This window comes from Myotis brandtii, unplaced genomic scaffold, assembly GCF_000412655.1.
Source record: "Myotis brandtii unplaced genomic scaffold, ASM41265v1 scaffold350, whole genome shotgun sequence".
NCBI lineage: Eukaryota > Metazoa > Chordata > Mammalia > Chiroptera > Vespertilionidae > Myotis > Myotis brandtii.
The window spans coordinates 187089-208382 of NW_005363468.1; the positions used below are offsets into that span (position 1 = coordinate 187089).

The 21294-nt window shown below is 39.5% G+C and overlaps 1 protein-coding gene across 1 annotated transcript in view; it reads left to right on the forward strand.

Annotated features, from left to right (window-relative positions):
* The first annotated feature begins 21 nt into the window (after positions 1-21).
* EDNRB (endothelin receptor type B) overlaps positions 22-21294 on the forward strand; it is a 26347-nt gene continuing 5074 nt past the window's right edge. Inside the window, exons 1-6 of the mRNA XM_005871609.2 lie at positions 22-762; positions 17365-17477; positions 17611-17815; positions 19397-19546; positions 19930-20063; positions 20611-20719. Of these exons, the coding sequence (XP_005871671.1) occupies positions 295-762; positions 17365-17477; positions 17611-17815; positions 19397-19546; positions 19930-20063; positions 20611-20719 (1179 nt within the window). The 5' untranslated portion in view covers positions 22-294. The remainder of the gene's footprint in view (positions 763-17364; positions 17478-17610; positions 17816-19396; positions 19547-19929; positions 20064-20610; positions 20720-21294) is intronic.

The window sequence follows — 21294 nt, forward strand, 5'->3', positions numbered from 1 at the left end:
GACACCCTGAGGGGTGGGGAGTGGGTGACGCAGGGGAGAAAAACCACCGGGGAAAGCTCGTTTGGAAGGACAGTGGACAGATGCAGGCGGGTCACGCCGGCCAGCTTTCCACCGCCGCGCAAACTTGAGTTACTTTTGCGCGCGCGGACAGGCACAGCGCCGGAGCGATCCGAGCTAGCGGTTGGCAGGGGCGTGGTGGAGGTAGCTGACCCGTGTGTCCCGTCTTCCTGACTGACCTCCAGACCCCGAACGCTGCGGAGCGGCCACCCAACGCCCACAGGAGCCGGCAGCAGCATGCAGCCGCTGCCCAGCATGTGCGGACACGCCCTGGTGGCCCTGATCCTGGCCAGCGGCGTGGCGGGAGTCCAGGGACAAGAGAAGGGATTCCCACCGACCGGGGCCACTCCGCCACTTCTGGGGGCCCGAGAGATAATGACGCCCCCTACGAAGACCTCCAGGACAACAGGGTCCAACGCCAGCTGGCCGTGGTCGTCCACACCTCCGCAGACGCCTAAAGCAGGGAAGCCGGCCGGAGCCCCGCCCCCGTGCGAAGGATTCATTGAAATCAAAGAGACTTTCAAGTACATCAACACGGTGGTGTCCTGCCTAGTGTTCGTGCTGGGCATCATCGGAAACTCCACGCTGCTGAGAATCATTTACAAGAACAAGTGCATGCGAAATGGCCCTAATATCTTGATAGCCAGCCTGGCTCTGGGAGACCTGCTGCACATCATCATTGACATCCCCATCAATGTCTACAAGGTAAAAGGCGCCAACTACTATGGTGAGGGGAGGGTGACTGGTTAGAGAGCGGGAAATGGGAAAGTCTTTGGCAGGAGCTTACTCAGGATGATTCATCCCCCTCCTGAAACTCAGTGATCACTGAGTCCAAACTTCCTTCTGGTCTTCAGTACCCCCTGCTAAGCGTAGAACCATTGTAGTCCCAGACGGGCAGCATGAACATTACTTGGGAACCTGTTAGAAACGACATTGTATGACCCCACCTCAGACCTGCTCTGGGTGGGACACAATATGTTTTATTTTATTTTAAAAGCCCTCCATGTAATTCTGATGAACTGTGAAGACTGAGAACCACTGTTCCTGAAAAATCTTGTCCCTAAGTCCAGCTCACAGGACACATTCTCCCTGCTCAAAATGTGGTCCAAAAGCAGGATTGATATCACCTAAGTGCCTGTTAGAACTTCAGGTCCACCCCAAACTTACTAAATCAAACCTGCGTCTTAAGATTCTTAAGTGACTCATGAACACTATTAACCTTGGGAAGCATTTTCTTGGGGGACCCTGGTTTTAGGAAACAAATGGCCTAGAAGAAAGAAACCTAGACTGGTGAGTAGGAGACTACAGTTCCCCTGCTGTGAATGACTATACTGTTCCTACTTCATATATATAGATATATAGATCTATATCTATATCTATCTATCTATCTATATATGAGAGAGAAGATAGAAGGGGAGGGGGGATAGAGAGATAGAAACATCAATGAGAGAGAAACATCATCAATTGGCTGCTTCCTGCACACCCCCTTACTGGGGATGGAGCCTGCAACCCAGGCATGTGCCCTGACCAGGAATCAAACCAGTGACCTCTTGGTTCATGGGTCAACCCTCAACCACTGAGCCACACCAGCCCAGTTACTGTTCCTACTTTTTATTGGATGCCTACAGTGGGCCAAGCACTGGAATAAGTGTGTCACTTTCCTTTAATCCTTCTGACAGTTCACAAGTGAATATTATTCCATTTTACAGATGATTAATAGTATGTTCACGTGCTCACAATGAGTTAGAGTTGGAGGCAGAAATCAGGCTAATCTATCAGGTTCCAAAGTGATAGCTGTACCCTACAGATTAGTTCATGGATCAGACCAGGGGCACTCAACTTAAAGTCTGCAAAGAATGGTTTCAGTAGCTAACATTGTTACGTGATCACCACGGGCATCAGAGGAATCAGGCATGGAGAGTAAGGTCAGGACATAAACTCCCACATGGCCTAATTCTAGGTGGCTTTGGAACTCGACACATCCCAATATCTCTAGGTCTCAGTTTCCTCAATTCTACAATAAGGTTCTTGGTGCCCACTTATTGGGGGGGTTTTGGTGTTAAGAAAAATAACCTCAGTGAAAGAGCTGGAAATTTTCAAAGGACAGTGTCAACATGTAAAACTGTTTTCCCATCATGATCAGCAACAGAAAGTCGCACAGAAAAACAGAACCAAAGTGTAAAGAATGGGAATCTGTTTTGCAGATTTGCCTAAAACTAGTCCTGGATTCAGTACAGGAGGAAAGGGAAAAAAAAAAAAGATGTAGTGTTGGGAAAGATTTGTAAGGGATGCTTTGATCTTGTGGCAAGAGAAATTATCACAAGGCATGCCTTTAAATTGCCTTCCATGAGTCTCTGAAAATCCAAATAGCCATATTATAAGGGCATTCTAGAAACTTCTGAGGTATAGAGATAAGAATCAGATTACAATCCAGGCCCTAGAAGGAAATACTTGCAGAAATAAGTAGGGATAATAGAAGAAATTCTAAAATTCTGCATGGCAACTAGTGCTTATGAACTCTGAGAGTTTTCTGGGAGAAGCACAGGCTGAAATGGGCCCCTTAAATTCAGTCACAGCTCCATTTGGGCCAGAAGTGACCCGTTTGTTTCTTAAGGAGTCCCACTGACCAAATCTTACCATTCCAACTTGGCAGAGGAATTTGAATTCAACTCATCAAAATGACTTGAGAAACTGTAGAGTACAAGGTTTTGTGAGAAATTTTTAAATATGTGAAATAGAATCCCTCTCAAAAGGGAGATTATATCTAGGTTTGCACAGAATTTTGTAAAAAGCCAGCTTAGAGAGGTCCCAGTAAACCCCACATGTTAGACACCTTCCTAAGTCAGCCAGCAGCTGAAGGACTTACGGAAGCCTGGGCTGAGAGCGTTTTCCTTCCGTGTGCTGCTTTCAGACAAGATGTAAGTCAGCGCTGCCAGGACCAGACTACTTTCTCCATTTGGTCAAATGATTACATTCAATAAAGCCAGAGAATATTCAACCCCCAGGGGGGCACGCAGGTTTTACTTTCATTTCACATTCCTTTATGATTTCCCTAGGGAATACCATTTAGTCTGCTAAAGCTGTCACTGTACTTCTGAAATAAACTAATGAGTCATTACAAATCTGGTCTTCTATAGTGGTCCTAAACAAATCCATCCCAAAGAATTCAGTCCCATCACTATGCTTGCCATCATTGAATTCTACATGGCAGTCTTTGGTTGATTTTTATAGTATGCATAAATAGGTGTCATTTGAGGTGTCATATAACAATAATGGCTACCATGCACTAGGCTACCATGTACCTTATTATGCACTAGGTACTTGGTTTACTTCATTAAGTCACTACAACAAAACATGTGGTCACCCCTCCCCGCACCCCCCCCCCCCATTTTATGGAGAAATCACCTGTTGGAGAGGTGAAGTCACTTGCCCAGTCACACCACTAGAAAATGATAAAGGTAGGCTTGAATCCGGGCCATCTAGCCCTGGACCTGGTGGTCCTCCTCATTCCCCTGCATTGAGTGAGCTCAGACACGTACACTTTTCTCCAAACTGGTGTGTTGTTATGGCTGCATTGGGGAGCACTGGTGGAATTGTGACACACTCCCACACAGTAGGATACTCAACAAGCATTTTCTGTTTTAATTTCAGTCATGCGAGAATTTCTATCTACTGAAATCCCCTTCTAATGGTGGAGTGTATAATACTGATAATATCTATTTACCAAAGGCTTTATTTACCAAAACACCGAATCCAGGACTAGTTAAAAGCCATTGAATATGCTAACTGATTGTGACACCATATAAGTACGTTTTTTAAAATGCATTGAGAATTTCAGAGTAGCCAGGTATTCTACTTCACAGAAAGTAATTTAAGTGAATTATGCATGCCATTTAAATGTATCCTTAAATGGAGACTTGAGTCTCTAAACCAGTGATTTCTAATTTTCTGGGGTTTTTTGTGGGATGTTACAATTGTCTTCAAGAATCCAGTTAATTATTTATATTACATATAAATAATATGTTATATATAATTTATATATACATTTTAATTAATATATAATACACACATATATGCACACACAATTTCTGGGGGCTCATAGAATCCCCAAACCCATTTGTTGGCACACCAAATGGAATGAATCTATTCCATTAATCTGGATTCAGTAAAGTAGACAAACCACAAAATGTCATAGATCTTGCTGAAGCCCTAGTCCTTGAGACCGCTATGGATGGGACAGGACATCACAGGGAGGTGCTGCTGTGAGGGGCTGGCAAACCTTAGGAAATAGGTCTGCTCTGCCTTGACTTCCTCGAGGAACTAGGACTCTGGAAACTTGTAGGGACAGCCAGTCTTCTTACCAGGTCTCCTGTGTCAGGGAGGAAATCCTGTGTTAAAGGCCAGAGAGGTTCTGTAGGACAACCAGTAAACTGAAGCTGTCCAAGTGCTTCCAATATGCATGTAAACATGCTGAAAATAAAAGCCTTGTTTACCTTCTCAGCAACACACAGCAGGGCTGTTATCCACTATATTGCATAAGACCATATAGATGAAAAATGCAAAATGCAGTCATTCAAAGAGAATTTTTCTGTAGGACAACCAGTAAACTGAAGCTTCCAATATGCATGTAAACATGCTGACAATAAAAGACTTGTTTACCTTCTCAGCAACACACAGCAGGGCTATTACCCACTATATTGCATAAGACCATACAGATGAAAAATGCAAAATGCAGTCATTCAAAGAGAATTATATATATATATGCCTGGCACATAGTAAGCAAATAAATTGGTGTGTGTGTGTATGAATAAGAACGGAGACTTGTTTAGAATTTTCTTTCAGCTTTTGTCATTATAAACATGCCTATAAATAACATCTTTGTACATATGGCTTTACAAACATGTATGACTCTATCTGAAAGGTAAATTTCTAGAATTAGAATTACTGCATCAAAAGGTTGTACATTTGTAGTTCTGACAGATATTACAATATTGCCTCCAAAGTTGTTATAATCTTAGTTTGAATCACGATTTTATATAACATCTCCATAGAGATATACAAGTATTGATGTCTATCTCTAATATTTATCTAGATTGTCCAAAAAATGTATACACACTTTACAGCTGATAGCTCAATTGATGTTTTGTATCTGACCCAAAATCCAGGGTGTAAGTCTTTGATGTGAGGATACAGCTCTCTTTATTCACAAGCTACTTATTTGTGTCCTTCCTGTACAGACTAAAATGAATGGGATAATCTAGATGTTTGTTGCCTGTGAGAGTCTATCTGACTACCAGGTTAACACTAATGTCAAAGCTGTGTGGGAAGCAAAAGAGCTGAGTGCTCTTGTGGATGCTGTGAAGGTTTTTATATTGGTTGGTTGGTTGGTTGTTTTGTCTTAGTTTGGTTTAACAGTGATATTCAACAAGCCTTGGTAGCAGCTTAAAGTTAAAATTTCTTTAACTTTTTTTTAACTTCTCAAGAAGTTAAAATTTGTTGAGCAAATGATGAGTTTTTTAAAATTATTTATGGATTTTATTTAACAATGTCACTCTGTGCTCTATTTACATGCATAACTGAGTTAATGTAGTTAATTCTCAAATATAGCTTCCTTTGCCTGCAAATTGCTTTTGAAAACAAATCTGCTTGTAAACTGATAAGGTAAATATTCATATGGACATTAGTTTGATAAGGATCTGAGTTAATCAGTTGTTCAGTGGAGGTGGAGAGTTTTTTTAAAAGTAGACTGGTGACCTGTTGGAGTGCATTTAGATGGCTTTGCTGTTAACTTTGTAGGTTACTATTAGAAGCAAGAGACTGCCTTCATAGCTCTGAGAGGCAAAACTGCTGATGTTTAACGTTTAACTAGTTTAGGAAGGGATACGCCTAACATTAAAATGCTGGCATGTCAAAATGTGGAATTGCTTCACTGAACCCACAAATGAGTTTTGAATCAAGTGACCTTGTCAGGTAATCAGATATTTTCCTCTTGGGACACGATCCAAACTATATTTCTGAGCAAAGTCACCTTTCTCACTATTTGATCTTAGACTACTTGTAGTACTTAACAAGTTTGTGTGTATTGACTAGTTTCATATCTTAGAAGTAAAAGTTAATGGAACTACATAAAATTTAATTTTTGAAGTTATAATTTTCTGGTCAGTAAGCAGAAGTAATGGTATCATTGGTTAGGGGAGTCTAATTTCTTCCAGGATAATAACAGTTTCTATTTCCAGTTAAGTAAGTGAGATCTTTAACTAATATTTGAATATTCTGAAATGCTTTAGTAGAATTTTGAACCCAAAATGGAACCTAGATATGAGGAGGAAACTGGTCTTGCAAGGCGTGTCACTGCCCGGGGTTGGCGGGGGAGGGGAGGGAGGTCGTTATCAAACACCTGGGGGCCTTCCAGTAAGCCCACAAAAGGGGGCAGAACCATATCTGTAAGACAAAGACCCCAGAAGATTATAAAAAGCGAAGCCTCAGCATGTTACTTCCCTCTGATTTGGAAATTATTCCCAGAGTCCACTAGTGTTAATAAGTGGGTTCCTCCCTTTCTCTAGGAAGCGTGCTTGGTATTTCTTTGCTCTTCTGCAACAGATACTTCTGAGATTCATTTATTTAAAGCAAAAGAAATTTTAAGGAGAACCAATTAAGCATATTTAATGCATTAGCTTTTAAAAAGTATTAATAAAGAGGAAGAGTATTACTTTGAATGACCTCAATTCAATTGTCAAATAAAACTAACATTCCTACCCACCTAGCACAGTGCCTGCACTCGTCAATACAAGTCAAGGACTGGTTGACAAAAGATATTATACATTAGACGTAATGACAGTGGGATTTCTCTAACTTATATTTTTATAACAGTTCAGATGAAAAAGAAGGGGGAAGCTTGCTCCCCTTTCTATATGAGGATATTGGTCATAAGTGATTAACAGGTCAATAATATAATTCAAATAATTCAGAAACTCAAGACTTCATCTTCCCAATTTACTGCTTTACCCATGGATTCCCGTGACAAAACGGTTGGCAAACACTTGGCCTTGGGCAATGAGAGGTTCTTTAGGTTAACTCCATGGTGCTTCTTGTGTTTGCCTTTGATATACAGCTTGGTCACTTCATAAATCCAAGCCTTTTAAAATGTTAAGGAAATGTTTCTTTCAACGTGGTAAGGCTTCATATCAAAGGCTTTACACTTTTTTTGTAAACGTCATTCAAGATTGAAGATATTTCCACTGCTGTACAAGAGGAAGACATAGCCAAGACTCTGTTGTTTCAGGGCCAAGACACCATGTTCTTCATTTCACAAAGAAAACCATATAAGGTTATCTCTGTGTGGCTAATATGCTATAGCTGACTGTTTTTAAAGAAACATGCCAAATGCTAATAAGTGATTAAGTGCTTTAAAGGGTGTTGACAGATAAAGCCTGAGCTGAAATAAGATTCAAGATGTAATTTATGATGTGAAACATTCTCTGTCAGTCCTTGACAAAGTTAAAAAGAGGTTGGTTATGTTTGGAAGATAGCTGAGTATGGTGTATGGGTATACAGTTGCCAACAACTTCTCTAATTTTAGACTTCTTTTCTTTTCAGTGCTTTTATTTTAGAGATTTTTTTCTTTCTCTTTCTCTATAGATCCACATGTAAACAAATGTGGATCTATAGAGATGTAAACAAATAAGAAAATGGCCAAAATGTGGTGGTAAAAGAAAGAAAGAGGATCATTCTTGAGTCAGAAGTTTATTTGGTAAAAATGTAAACAAATAAGAAAATGGCCAAAATGTGGTGGAGAAAGAAAGAGGATCATTCTTGAGTCAGAAGTTTATTAGCAAAGTTGACTTTACTCAAGCAAATTCTCTGTCCCTGAAACTCACAGCCATAGTCCTGTGTTCTGTCCGGTGTCCCTTCTCTACTTCTCTCTTCTTTAGCCCATCGTAGTTTCCAGAAGGGAGGAAAACCTACTCTGGATGTTTAGATTGCACAGTGTCTTCTTTCTTCTCACTCAATACTTTCAAGTCATTTTAAAGGGATTTTTGGATGCTCTAGCAATCAAATGTTTTATCTTAGTAACTTACCAGTGTCCCATAAAGAAATCTCTGAATAGAATAAAGTTTAAGATGTACAATTCCTTAATAAGTTTTGTTGAATTCATTAAGTTTGAGTCTCTTTCTGAACTATGAGGCCATCAGATTATAATTCTTCAGTTTCTTCAACTGTCACGGTGATCTTCTCAGAAGAACTGGCACAAATAAGTGACTCTAATAATAAGCTAGATTTGTAAACAGCATTTCTTAATGCTCTTTTGATATACTTAATGTGTCAATGCAAGTTTTTAAGCACAAACTGTAGATCTATATTTCAATTCAGATGATATGAGAGTAGAAATCCATCTATTTAGTTACCTGTTACAGACATGAGAATAAATTTTATTGTAACACTGGTGGGGAAATGTATTTAAAGTGAATTTGAATTTCTCCTATGACAAATTTAATTTTTATCTTTTTTCTATCTGTTTGCTACTTTTAGAGATTTTGTTTTAAGTGCCAGGGTGTTTCCCAGCATCTAGAAGGGTTCAGGAATTTGGAGAAGGCGCTGAAGCATAAATTAATAAAGAGACTAGAAATATAATATAACTGTGTAATCCATGGGGGAACTAGAGGAAGCTAAGCTATAGGAACCAAGTTCTCCTGAATCTTCAGACCCCTTGCTCTTTATTATCACAAATTGTCCTAAGGCAAGGCAAATATACATATCAAAGGTTAAGGTTTGGTATAAGGTAGGCATTGTGCCTTCAGCTGTTCAGGTGTTTGGCCAGCAGGAGGCAATAAATGTAGATTAAAATGCCCTCAGCTGTCTGGCAGCAGGCAATAATATTTGCAAATCTTTAGGTGTGGGGAAATGCCCTTAGCTATTCCAGCAGCAGGTAATATGTATTCAGCCCTGCTGAATCCCCAAGTTCCATCCACCTTTTGATGAAACTTGTATCTATGACATGCTGGAATTAGCTTCTGGCATTAAGGACCTTAGTTCATATACATGGAGTCATCACTTTATTTCAGCAAGCCGAGGATTCTTTTCAGAGTTGTGGAAAGCCCTGTTTTGTGGGTGTACATGCAAGAGATTCCTAGGGAGAGAGCCTCTGTTTTGCACAACTCCGGGAGGCACTGCTCATATTCTGGTCTATTAAATGGCACTCCTGGGGGACAAGCTGACATTATCTCTGACCCACATATTTCTAACCCACATGGCCCAATCTGTAAGAGATTAAATGCATTTTAATGGATGCAGGATGGAACTTGTAATTGATATTTGTCCTCTAGGGTACTGGTAAAATGTATGTCAAGAAACTATTTTCTATGCACTTGACCGGCAGCTTCCCTTAATTCTCTCTGTAGGTATGAATACAAAAAGAAAAGGAGCTCTGACAAGGAAATCCTTGAATGAGAGTGCCCTACATTATTAAAATGCTAGTTCACATGCAGAAAAACTCTTATCTGCTTCAGGAAGCAGAGATTTAAACACAGAAGAATACACCCTATTCCAAAGTTGTGGAACACAACTACTCCATTATTTCTCTCTTTTGACTCTTACTGTAAAAACATAATACAGTCATTTGAAACAATTGTTCACAGTTCATCATGAGATGGAACGAATAGCAATCTGGCAAAGTAATCCTGGTTTGTCTTCGTTAATACACCGCTCACCCGCCCTCTTAAATGATCATCTCTTGTAGGGTCCCTATGCTTTCTGCATCCATCTCCACCAAATGTGCAACTGAAGCTTCTCATAGAATCCCATTAGATAGTGAGAAACACTGGGTTCTGTTTTGCATCACTCATTTCCTTGACAGGTTTGAGTAGGAGAGAGAGGGTAGAAGAGGAATTTTTACTTTTGACCTTTTCCAGCCTGCTTGGAAGGCAGAACTCCAACAATAGAACAGCCAACCTTCACACCTCCAGGCCCTGGCTGTCTGTGTCAAGAAAATCTGATCATCTCAAAGGGGGGAAGACATGGATTAGACAAGACAAAAAAATGCAAAGTTATCTCAATTCTCTAAAGAACTTGTTTCAAATATGAGAACTGAAAAGCTCATGATACGAGTTTCATAAGATTTGCTTTCAAATGAAATTCATTCATTCATCCATTCACTCACTCATTCACCTACTATTCAACAAGCATTTAAATGAGTAACCACTGTATACCAGACACTGTGCTAGGCATTAAAAATGTAGTAGAATATTCTGAAACAAGCAGTTAAAACTCAGTGTTAGCTCTTAATTTAAAAAAAAGAAAAGAAAAAAATGGTATATATGGTTAATGAGGCAAATGAACATTTGTTAGTGTAAGGTGGTTAACTTTGGAATTTCCAAACTTTATGGGGCTTGATTCCTTTGGGCATTAAGAGTGGTGTGTATTACAGGATTTTCTCCATTTAATTTCTCAAGAATGTAATTTTTAATTAAAAAGAGAATTGAAAAATGTAAATCCCTACTTGGAAAGATTTGTAGGACTCACTTAATACCCTTAAAGAAAGGATATTTATTTCCTGGTCATGTTATTTATTCTTTTATAAATAAAAGTAAACAATTTTATTACCTAAAAATAATTTTATAATGTAATATAAAAATAATTTATTTGGATTCTGGGTTTTTTGTTTGTTTGTTTTTTCCTTTCTTAAGCAGCTATTCCAACCTAAAGTTGTTAAACTATAGCCATCCTTGAATAGAAACCTTATAATCATTACGGTCATGTCTTTTTTCAATCTAGTGATTATTTATGTATTTGTGTTTATTCATACAAAAGAAATGTGCTAGAGAAGCAGTATTAGCCTAGGGCCGTGGTCGGCAAACTCATTAGTCAACAGAGCCAAATATCAACAGTACAACGATTGAAATTTCTTTTGAGAGCCACATTTTTTAAACTTAAACTATATAGGTAGGTACATTGTTATTAACTTAATTAGGGTACTCCTAAGGCTTAGGAAGAGCCACACTCAAGGGGCCAAAGAGCCGCATGTGGCTCGCGAGCCACAGTTTGCCGACCACTGGCCTAGGGAAAGGAGTTAGCACAAGCATAGGCTATCATTTGTCAGATGGACCTCTTACTGCTTATAGGACCCAAAGTAACCAAAGCTCTCCCTTGGATGAGCCATCACAATGTGAAAACCAGCATCAGTTATGGGAGCATATTCTAACCGGTTCACCTATGCTAAATGATAGGTAATAGATATTCAAACTTAATTTTAAACAAGACCTAAAATTTAATTCCTGTAGCAGGGACCTAGAAAAACTTGTTTGATTACATGTTTGATTTGTTTTCAGAATTCAAACCTTGCCCTAAGATAGCTAATTTAATGGGGTAAAGTCCAAAGAAAAAAAGAAATATAAAGAATAAAAATGCCGTTGTTGGATTTATAGTTACAGTTGATCCCTCTTGCAATAAAGACAATCAATCTCTTCCCCTAAGAGGAAAGCTACTAGTATATTGTTGGACTTCAACTTGTTAAGTGTTGGATGTCATTATTTTTGTCACTAAATAGTGAAATAATTAATTTCCAGGAATTATAAAAATCCATAAGAACATTTTTAAACCAAATTTTAAAGAGGGCATCTTGATTGAGAGTGATATTTTTTAAACTTCACAACTTTTCTTTCACCCAGTGCTTTGCTTATCATTAAACAAGAAGTTGTTGTCTTTGCATTTTAAATAAGCTCCAAGCACTAAATGGCTCAAAGACTTTCTTGATGGAGGCCACTAAGAAAGATATGAGAATCAGTAATGGGAACGGTTTCTGCTATAAGCTATCTGGCTCTTCTCGGTGGATCCACAAAGCTTTTTGATCAGAGAGAGGCTGAGACTGTCAGTCACCCTCCTTCTCACTACAAAATAATAGAAGTGACAGTGGGAGCTCATCTTTTGTGGCCCCTAAGGACCAGCAGCATTCAGGCCTGAGAGGCAGAAATCCTGAAAGCTGATAAAGGCTACTGTTCCCTATTTTGTAGTTCCTTTTCTTTTGTAAGCGCAGATTAGAAAATTGTAATCTCTCCGTTATGATTAGCTTTCTGACTATCTCTGTGTTGAACTTGAAGAGAATTGTTATAATTTTCAGTTTGTGTTTCCCTATCCTCTGTGATAACTTGGGTCAGAGGTTGAGCCGCAGGCCTCCCAGTGGTATGAAGGGCAATAATCCAGTTTCGAGGCTGAGCCAAAAACAATAGTAACCGCAAAGCAGGGCCTGGACTCAGTGCAAAGCTCATTTTCATTGGCCAGACTTCTTTCCCTTCAGTGGCCTGGGAGCTCATTCATCTTAAACCATCTGATGGCTGTACTTCTGTGATACTAATATTTGCATATTTGGAAATAGTTTGAGACAATAAAATACTTGAAACTATCAAAAATATTGGACACTATGTGAATAAAATAGGTTCTTAGAAGAAAGTTTTACTCTGTATCTAGATATTTTACCATTGTTTGACACATAGCCCTGGGTTTAAAAATACTAATAGTGATGTTAATTCTAAACATTCTTTTTTTCTAAGATCAGCTTCTTCAAAACACTAAGACTCTAGAATAAGACCATATGGGTTTAAATGTGGATTTATTACTTAAGTGAGTGACCAAGGATAACTGTATTAGCTGTTGAATGATGAATAGCAAATTACCCAAAAACTTAATGGCTTGAACAATAAGCATTTATAACTCACACCAAGTCTGTGGTTCAGGAATTCAGGAGCCACTGACTCAGGTTTCTCATGGGGTGCAGTCAACATATTGGCAGGGGTTGAAGTCATCTGAAGGATTGCCTAGGGCTGGAGGATCTTTTCTTTAAAAAAATTTTTTTTTTATTGACTTCAGAGAGAAAGGAAGAGGGAGAGATAGAAACATCAATGACGAGCGAATCATTGTTCAACTGCCTCCTGCATGCCCCCCACTGGGGACAGAGGCCACAACCGGGCATGTGCCCTAACACGAACCTTGACCTCCTGGTTCATAGGTCGATGCTAACCACTGAGCCACACTGGCTGGGCTGAAGGATCTTTTTCGTTCGCACACCAGGCAAACTAGCACTAGCTGTTTTCAGGAGGTCGCAGTTCCTTATCATGTTGGCCTCTCCGTAGAAGTGAATGTTCCCTGGATGGCAGCTGGCCTCCCCCAGAAAGAGCAATCCAAGAGAGAGCAAGGAGGAAGCCTAATGCCTTTATGAACTCAGATGTCACACATCATCACTTTCACCACATTCTGTTCATTAAAAGCAAATCATTAAATTCAACCCACATTCAAGGGGAGGGAAATGGTACTTCATATTTTGAAGGGAGGAGTTTTGTTTTCTTCTTATTGTTATTTTTTCCTGATACATCTAAGGACAATCAGTATAATTAGACAGAATAGTGTCTGGATAATTTATACCAAGCTGGGTCTGACAGAGCCCTTGTAACCGGCTGGAACCTATTTTTTCTTATGTTTCCAAGGGCAATTGGCAGTTCTTTCAAAGCATCTTGAGTTCATTGCTGGTTCAGACCTGTGATACTTTGAGTCCGCCCCATTTTAAGAAAGGGCTCCACTTTTCGCATGATAAACCTCTTTGAGTTTGCTGACTCCTCACATCTGACATCCAACCCATCAGCAAGTCCTGGTGGCTCTACTTTCAAAATATATGCAGTCTATAACTCATTCTCCTCAGCCCCAGAGCACCACACAGTCCAGCTCACCACGACCTCTCACCAGCGCTTCCTTTCTTGACCCCTTTCAATACTACATTGAGCACCCACAGTGATCTTTTTAAAAACATAAATAAAACCATTCTATTTTCCTTTTTTAAAACCTTGCAATGAATTTCCTCAAAACAAACAAACAAAAACAAAACAAAACAAAACACATCAAACAATTTACTCTACAACTTCATCTTCTGGATCACTCCTCAATAGTTTCTGCCCCTTCCAGCTCACCCAAATTATTTTGACCTCAGGATCTTTGCACTAGCTCTTTCCTCTGCCTCAAATGCTCTTTGCATGGCTTACTCTTTTATTTTAGTCAGGTCCTATTCAAATGTTGCCTCTTCGGATAGACCTTGCTGAGAGGCCTACCAGAAAGTGTGGGGAAGCATGGGTCTTGGTTGGAAAGTCTGTAAGAAGGAATCTCTGAAAGGTCAGTGGCCTCTGCCTTGACTTTTCCAAACAAGTATGAGTCCCTGGGTGTTTTACTGGAATCTCTATGTTTAGACTTCAAAACATCCTTACTTAAAGAATACTTTTTCTAAGGATACTTACCCTGCTGATAGTATCTAGAGGTGAATTTTATTTCAAGCTGTGCTATAATAAAAGCCTAAGGAGGCAGGTAAACAGGGCTGTTTGGTTCCTATAGCCAAGCAGCCCTTTACCCCTCTCTTTCACAGAAACATGTGTCAGAGTAATCATTCATCCATCCCTCAGGGCAGTGATGGTGAACCTATGATACGTGTGTCAGAGGTGACATGCGAACTCATTTTTTTGGTTGATTTTTCTTTGTTAAATGGCATTTAAATATATAAAATAAATATCAAAAATATTAAGTCTTTGTTTTACTATGGTTGAAAATATCAAAAAATTTCTATATGTGACATGGCACCAGAGTTAAGTTAGTGTTTTTCAAAATGCTGACATGCCGAGCTCAAAAGGTTCGCCATCACTGACTCAGGGTCTGCTGGTCAGCCCCAGCAAGAAAGCATCCCAAATCCTACCATACTTCCTTAATATGATGACACCCCCTGTGTTATCATCTTCAATATTTATGTGTTTTTTGTCTGCCTCCCTTACTAGACTGTAAGCTCCATAAAAACAGGGAGTTTTCCTTATTCATTGATATGATATGCACCCTGACCTCAGAATGCTGCCTGGCACACAGTTATGAGTCAATTGATTAATCCAGAAATCACTAGTCGGACCTACAGATATATTTTGTTAATACAATGTTACCTGACAGTGTTTTTTAAAAATATTGTTTAGTTGACAACTTTTATAAACTATGGGATTTCATATAAAAACTAGAGGCCCGGTGCACAAATTTGTGCACCAGTGGGATCCCTCAGCCTAGCCTGTGGGATTGGGCAGAAACCACCTCTCCAACATACCCTGAGGGGTCCCGGATTGCAAGAGAGTGAAGACCAGGCCAAGGGACCCCACTGGTGCATGATTGGGGCAAAGGAGGGATGCGGGAGGTTGGCCAGCCAGGGAGGGACCATGGGAGGATTCTAGGGCATGTCCAGCCTGTCTCACTCAGTCCTGATAAGCTGGACCCCAGCAGCAAGCTAACCTACAGGTCAGAGTGTCTGCCCCATGGTGGTCAGTGAACATCATAGTGAGCGATTGAGCGGCCTTAGCATATCATTAGCATATTACACTTTGATTGGTTGAACAGATGACCAGACACTTAGGCTTTTATTTTAGGCTTTTATTATATAGGATTCCCGGTTGGGGCTAAAAATTAAGAGGTTTTTTTTTGTTTGTTTTTAGAGTCCTTTGGCAAAAATCATGTCATGTTTACTAGCAGCTGCTCCTTTTAGACAGGATTTACCCCAGATCCCACCACTCCCTATTGTATTCCTGACACCGATGACCTTCTTACCTCTGGTTCCCTTCACTCCTCTGTATTATCTGCCTGGCCCTGCAGGCTTTTAGGACCCTAGAATAAGCATATTTATGGTAAGTTTTCCAATATTTGTCCTACATATCAGTGCAATTTTTCATGTAAAACTTATAAATGAAATTGGTCCCATGTTGGATTTCCAACTCATATTCAGACACACATTTGGTGCCATTCTAGTTATAGAACAATCACCCAGCTTAACAAACTTTACAAAGAACTTTCACTAATAAAAGAAAGGAAAGACTCAATTGTGTTTCAAAATAGTTTTTACTTTTAGAAGGTTATTTTTAAAAACATTAAAAAAGAAAACATAGATTTCAAATACTTTTCTTTATTTTCAAAACCTCATGAACATTCGATCCAGATGTTTACCTAAAGTGATTCATTTACCAGTGTGGGGCACACCCAGTTGTCCTAAAAAAGAAAATAACTGAGTTTAACAATAGATGGTTACATAGTCTGAAGTCAGATCGAGAAAATACATATATGTATATAAGAGCAATAACTATGTCTTTTTCCTCATTGTATAACCAGTTCCTATGTTTATATTAGGGACTTGAACATATAGTAAGCATCTGCTATTTCTCCAGAACTATATTAAGCAGTTGCAGAACCCATATTCTGTAAAATTTCTAGAAGTGCCAGACAGCAAAAACTAAACAAAACAAACAAGTAAATGTTATAACATAAGCAATAGGAGTTGATAAGTACTATAGATAAAAAAGAAAATGGAGTAGGGTAAGTAGAAGGGGACGCCTGACTGATTACTGCTCTTAATAGTGTGGTCAGGGTAGGTCATGTTAAAAAGATGATATTTGAACAAGACCAAAGAAGGCAAGGGAGTTTGCCCAGTGTATCTGTGGGGAAAGAGACTTTCAGGATAAGGAAAGGTCTAGAGTAAAGTCCAAAGGCAGCAGCATGCCTACTCAGGCTGAGTTACTATGCAGTCAAGTAATTGACTAAGGTAAAGAATACGTTCTTTGTTCTTTACCTTAGTCAATTACTAGGTAAATTGACCAACAGGAGAACTGTGTTCTTCCTAACTAAGGAACATTTATCACCTATTTTTAATTAAATTATTTTAATTTGACCATGACCTAGGCACTGGGGACTCCATAACAGTGTAAGAGACATTCATAGAACTTTAGCTTCACATTTGTAAGGGGAGCTGGCCCCAGTTGGCCCCTCAGTGGAAATCTTGACCCTAAGCTACTATAGATGCATAGCAAACTCTTATGAACTGGCTGCATTTTCTTTTCTTTTTTTCAATATGTCTTTATTGATTTTAGAGAGAGAGGAAGTGAGAAAGAAAGATAGATAGAAACATCAATGAGAAAGAAACATTGATTGGCTGCTTCCTGCATGACCCCTGTTGGGGATGCCACCTGGGCATGTATGTGTCCTGACCAGGAAACCAACTGGTGATCTCCTGGTGCATGGGACAATGCCCAACCAACTGAGCCACACTGGCCGGGCTAGCTGCATATTCATTATTCCCAGCACACTCTCCTGTTTCATATATCAAACATTGGTGTTTTTCAAAGGAGTAGTCCACAAGGAAAAGAATAAGAACTGAAATTTGTTATCTTACTCTACATGTTAAGTACTCTCTGCTACATAATGCAGTTCAGAGGGGGACTCATGAAAATCTCCCTAATAGAGCTTCATGTCTCCTCAATGCAGCTACTCGCAAGCGGCTGGCCCTTCGGAGTTGAGATGTGCAAGCTGGTGCCTTTCATACAGAAGGCCTCTGTGGGGATCACTGTGCTGAGTCTGTGTGCTCTGAGCATTGACAGGTAAGATCAGATATTTAAGTCAGGTATATCCTGAACACTCTATAGTAACTGCTATGTTACTTAGAAAATAGCTATAAAATTCACTAAAACCAGGCTCTGCCAGATGGACAAACACTTCTATTTCGCTCTTCAGGTATCGAGCCGTTGCATCTTGGAGTCGAATTAAAGGAATTGGGGTTCCAAAATGGACAGCAGTAGAAATTGTTTTGATTTGGGTGGTCTCTGTAGTTCTGGCTATCCCTGAAGCTGTGGGTTTTGATATGATTCCCACTGACTACAAAGGAAGACCTCTGCAAGTCTGCATGCTTCATCCCATTCAGAAAACAGCCTTCATGCAGGTAAATTTTACTCCCTGCCCCCCCCCTCCCCCGCCCGCCCTTTCTGTTCTCGCCTTAAAAATATTTAGCTATTTTCCCCCTGATTTCTCCTCCTTGGAAGTTATTGATTTATGACTGTCCTTGGCATAAATTAAGAGTGTAGGTCCCAGGACTGAGGGTTAACAATGACTAACGACCCAAGCTGCAAGAAGCTGGGTGCCTATTTCTCCAAGAATCCCCTGGCATTCAGAGATACAGATAAACCAGGTTCACATGAGAAAATCAATCTGAATTTATAGCTTTTCTACTCAAACCCCACAAGGACCAGCAACTACTACATTTTTTTGCATAAGACAGCACAGCAATCATCAGAGGGAGTAGATAGTGCAGTGATTGATCAAGTAGAAGTTGCCCTGGTATAGATGGATTCTGAATGGCAAGCCTGTCCCCTCTAAAGGGAAAGATATCATTGCAAAGAAGCTTTCATCTTGGCCGTTTATTCAAGAACGTTTAATCAGGTGATAGGAAAAGGATGCAATGCTGGTCACCAGAAGATAGATCCTAAGTGTAAAAAGCTCTTCCCAGCAGAATGAGTGAAGAAGAGTTCATGCAAAGGGGGCTCATCTAAGGATCACCAATGATTATTTTCCATTTCATATCTAAGAAGACTATATAAAACTTTATGAATTCTATATATTATGATAATCAAAAGATTAAAGAAGGATATTAATGTAAAATTGGGAATGAAATTGCTGTCTTCTTGTTTCTTATTAGTTAAAAGAGGAAAAAGTACTGCATTGATTGTATAAGTTCTGCTCCCACACAGACATGTCTGGAGTAACAATTTTTAAAAAGAACAGAAAAAAAAAAAAGAAGAAAGGGTCGCTTTGATTTTTTTTAATTGATTGGTTAGATTTATACATTACAGAGCTAAATGATTAACATAAACCTTTTTTTGTATCTGTTTTTCCCATGAAATAAATGTGTTAAGAAGTGAAAATTTACCATAAACACTATGATATTTTTACATACTCAGATGTAGTATTTCATACAAAGAATAGCATAAGGAAAACTAGTTTGTGTGAAGACAAGAGTATCTGAATTACCAAATATTTTAAATTCTGTCTAACTGATTAAAGTTTAAAACATATTTATAGCCCATTGCTTTCAAGAACTGAAATGCCTTTTAGGAAAAGTTTGTTTTATTTAATAGCAGTACTTAATTATTTGTTCATATGTGACCTGAAAGAGTCTATATAGTGTTTATAAAATAGATCTACAGTACTTTAGGAAATAATTATTCCATGATGATTTTTTAAAATTTAACATTTGCTATATAGAATTTTTTTACCGAGAATATTAATCATGAAATTCTCTCTTCCCACAGACTCAGATAGAGAGCAGGCAGACAGCTCTTGTGGGAGGGTTATTGGGGTGGAGAGATTGAGGAAAAAAAGAGAAAGAACTGATGGACATGGACAACAATGTGGTATTGGGAAACAGGGGGACTAGCGGAGGTAGAAGAGAGTATGGGGGGGGGATAAATGGTGATGGGAAAAATAAAATAAAATAAATAAAGATGAAATTCTCTCTTCCCCACAGTTTTACCAGAAAGCTAAAGATTGGTGGCTATTTAGTTTCTATTTCTGCTTGCCATTGGCCATCACTGCACTTTTTTATACCCTGATGACCTGTGAAATGTTGAGAAAGAAGAGTGGCATGCAAATTGCTTTGAACGATCACTTAAAGCAGGTAAGAAAGTAGAACTATTTCTAACTCATGATTATAATTATGATTATGGTTGTGAATAACAAAAGTATTATGATGATATATTAAAATTATTATATACTAGAGTATATCTCCTTGTTCTTGCTCAGGTATTTTTCTTATATTACCTATCTAGGCATAGTCTATATAATTTAAAGAATCTAGAGAGAGCTATTACTTTTCAAATATGAATCTCTAGTCATTTTAGTTTTAATTCGTATTAATTATTCAATTTAAAGCTTAGTGCCCTGAATTTTTGCAAATGCCACTGACCTTTGTATACAATATTAAATATTAGGTTTGGGAAAGGAGAACACTGTGATTACAATGAGCCATCATCTCAGAGTCTGACTATGTTTTTATTTCAGAGACGGGAAGTGGCCAAAACAGTATTCTGCCTGGTCCTTGTCTTTGCCCTGTGTTGGCTTCCCCTTCACCTCAGCAGGATTTTGAAGCTCACTCTCTATGATCCGAGTGATCCCAATAGATGTGAACTTTTAAGGTAAGAAAACTAAAATAGAGATAGTTTTGTAAATAAATGCCACACAGAAATTTTAATTGATCCTTTTCATAGGCAGAAAGAGAAAGTAGTATTTTTCTGATCCTTAGGGAGCAATTAAGATTCCCACTTTTTACCTTCACTTCTATTTTAAAGGAAAGAGTAAAGGGGGCTTAGGAGAACACTGGGAACAGAGAGCCAGAATTATCCACATAAGTGTATGGCATGCTTGGAAATATCCAGTCTGATTCTCCTTTGCACATTGTAAAATATCCCTTTTCAGCCAGCCAGAGCACTTCTAAATACAATTTTATTTTAAAGGGGAGAATTGGGCACGGTATGGGGGAGGGTGTGTGGGATGGCAGAGACAGAGAATAAGAAAAAAAGAGACAGAGGGACAGAGAAGTCACTATCAGCAAAGACCAGTAATAAAGTCAAAACCATTGTGTATATGGGTAATTTTTTTCTTCATAAAAACACAACAGTCTGTAAAGAATACATGCTCAGAGCAGCATATTTTGCACTGACAGGTTTTGGGTTATTTTTGCAGCTTTTTCTTGGTATTGGACTACATCGGCATCAACACGGCCTCCCTGAATTCCTGCATTAATCCAATAGCTCTGTATTTGGTGAGCAAAAGATTCAAAAACTGCTTTAAGGTAAGAGAGTATTCCAAAATAAAATGGTCTTTTAAATCTGGCTTCAAATATATCTCTTCTAATCTAATCTAATAAAAGAGAAACATGCAAATTGCCCACCCCTCCACTACATCCCAAGCCATGCCCACCAGCCAATCAGAGCGACTATATGCAAATTACCCCAACCAAGATGGTGGCCAGCAGCCATGGAGCTGGAGCAAGCAGGAGGCTAGGTTGCCGCGGTGATGGAGGAAGCCAAGCTTCCTGCCTGCCCTGGCTGGCTGTGGCCTCCGCTCAAGGCAACAAAGTTTCAATTATAGAAGATAAATAAATCCCAGATACCTGCTTCCAGCCAGCCTCCACTGGGAGCTTGGGTGGCTTGGGGTTGTGGCCAGCCTGCAAACAGCCATCAGCCCCTCACCCAGGTTGGCCAGGCCCCCCAGTAGGACCCCCCCACCCTGAAGGGGGTGTGGCCAGCCTGAAAACGGTCCTCAGCCCCTCACCCAGGCTGGCCAGGTACCCCAGCTGGGACCTCCACCCTGAAGGAGCTGTGGACAGCCTGCAAACAGCCATCAGCCCCTCACCCAGGCTGGCCA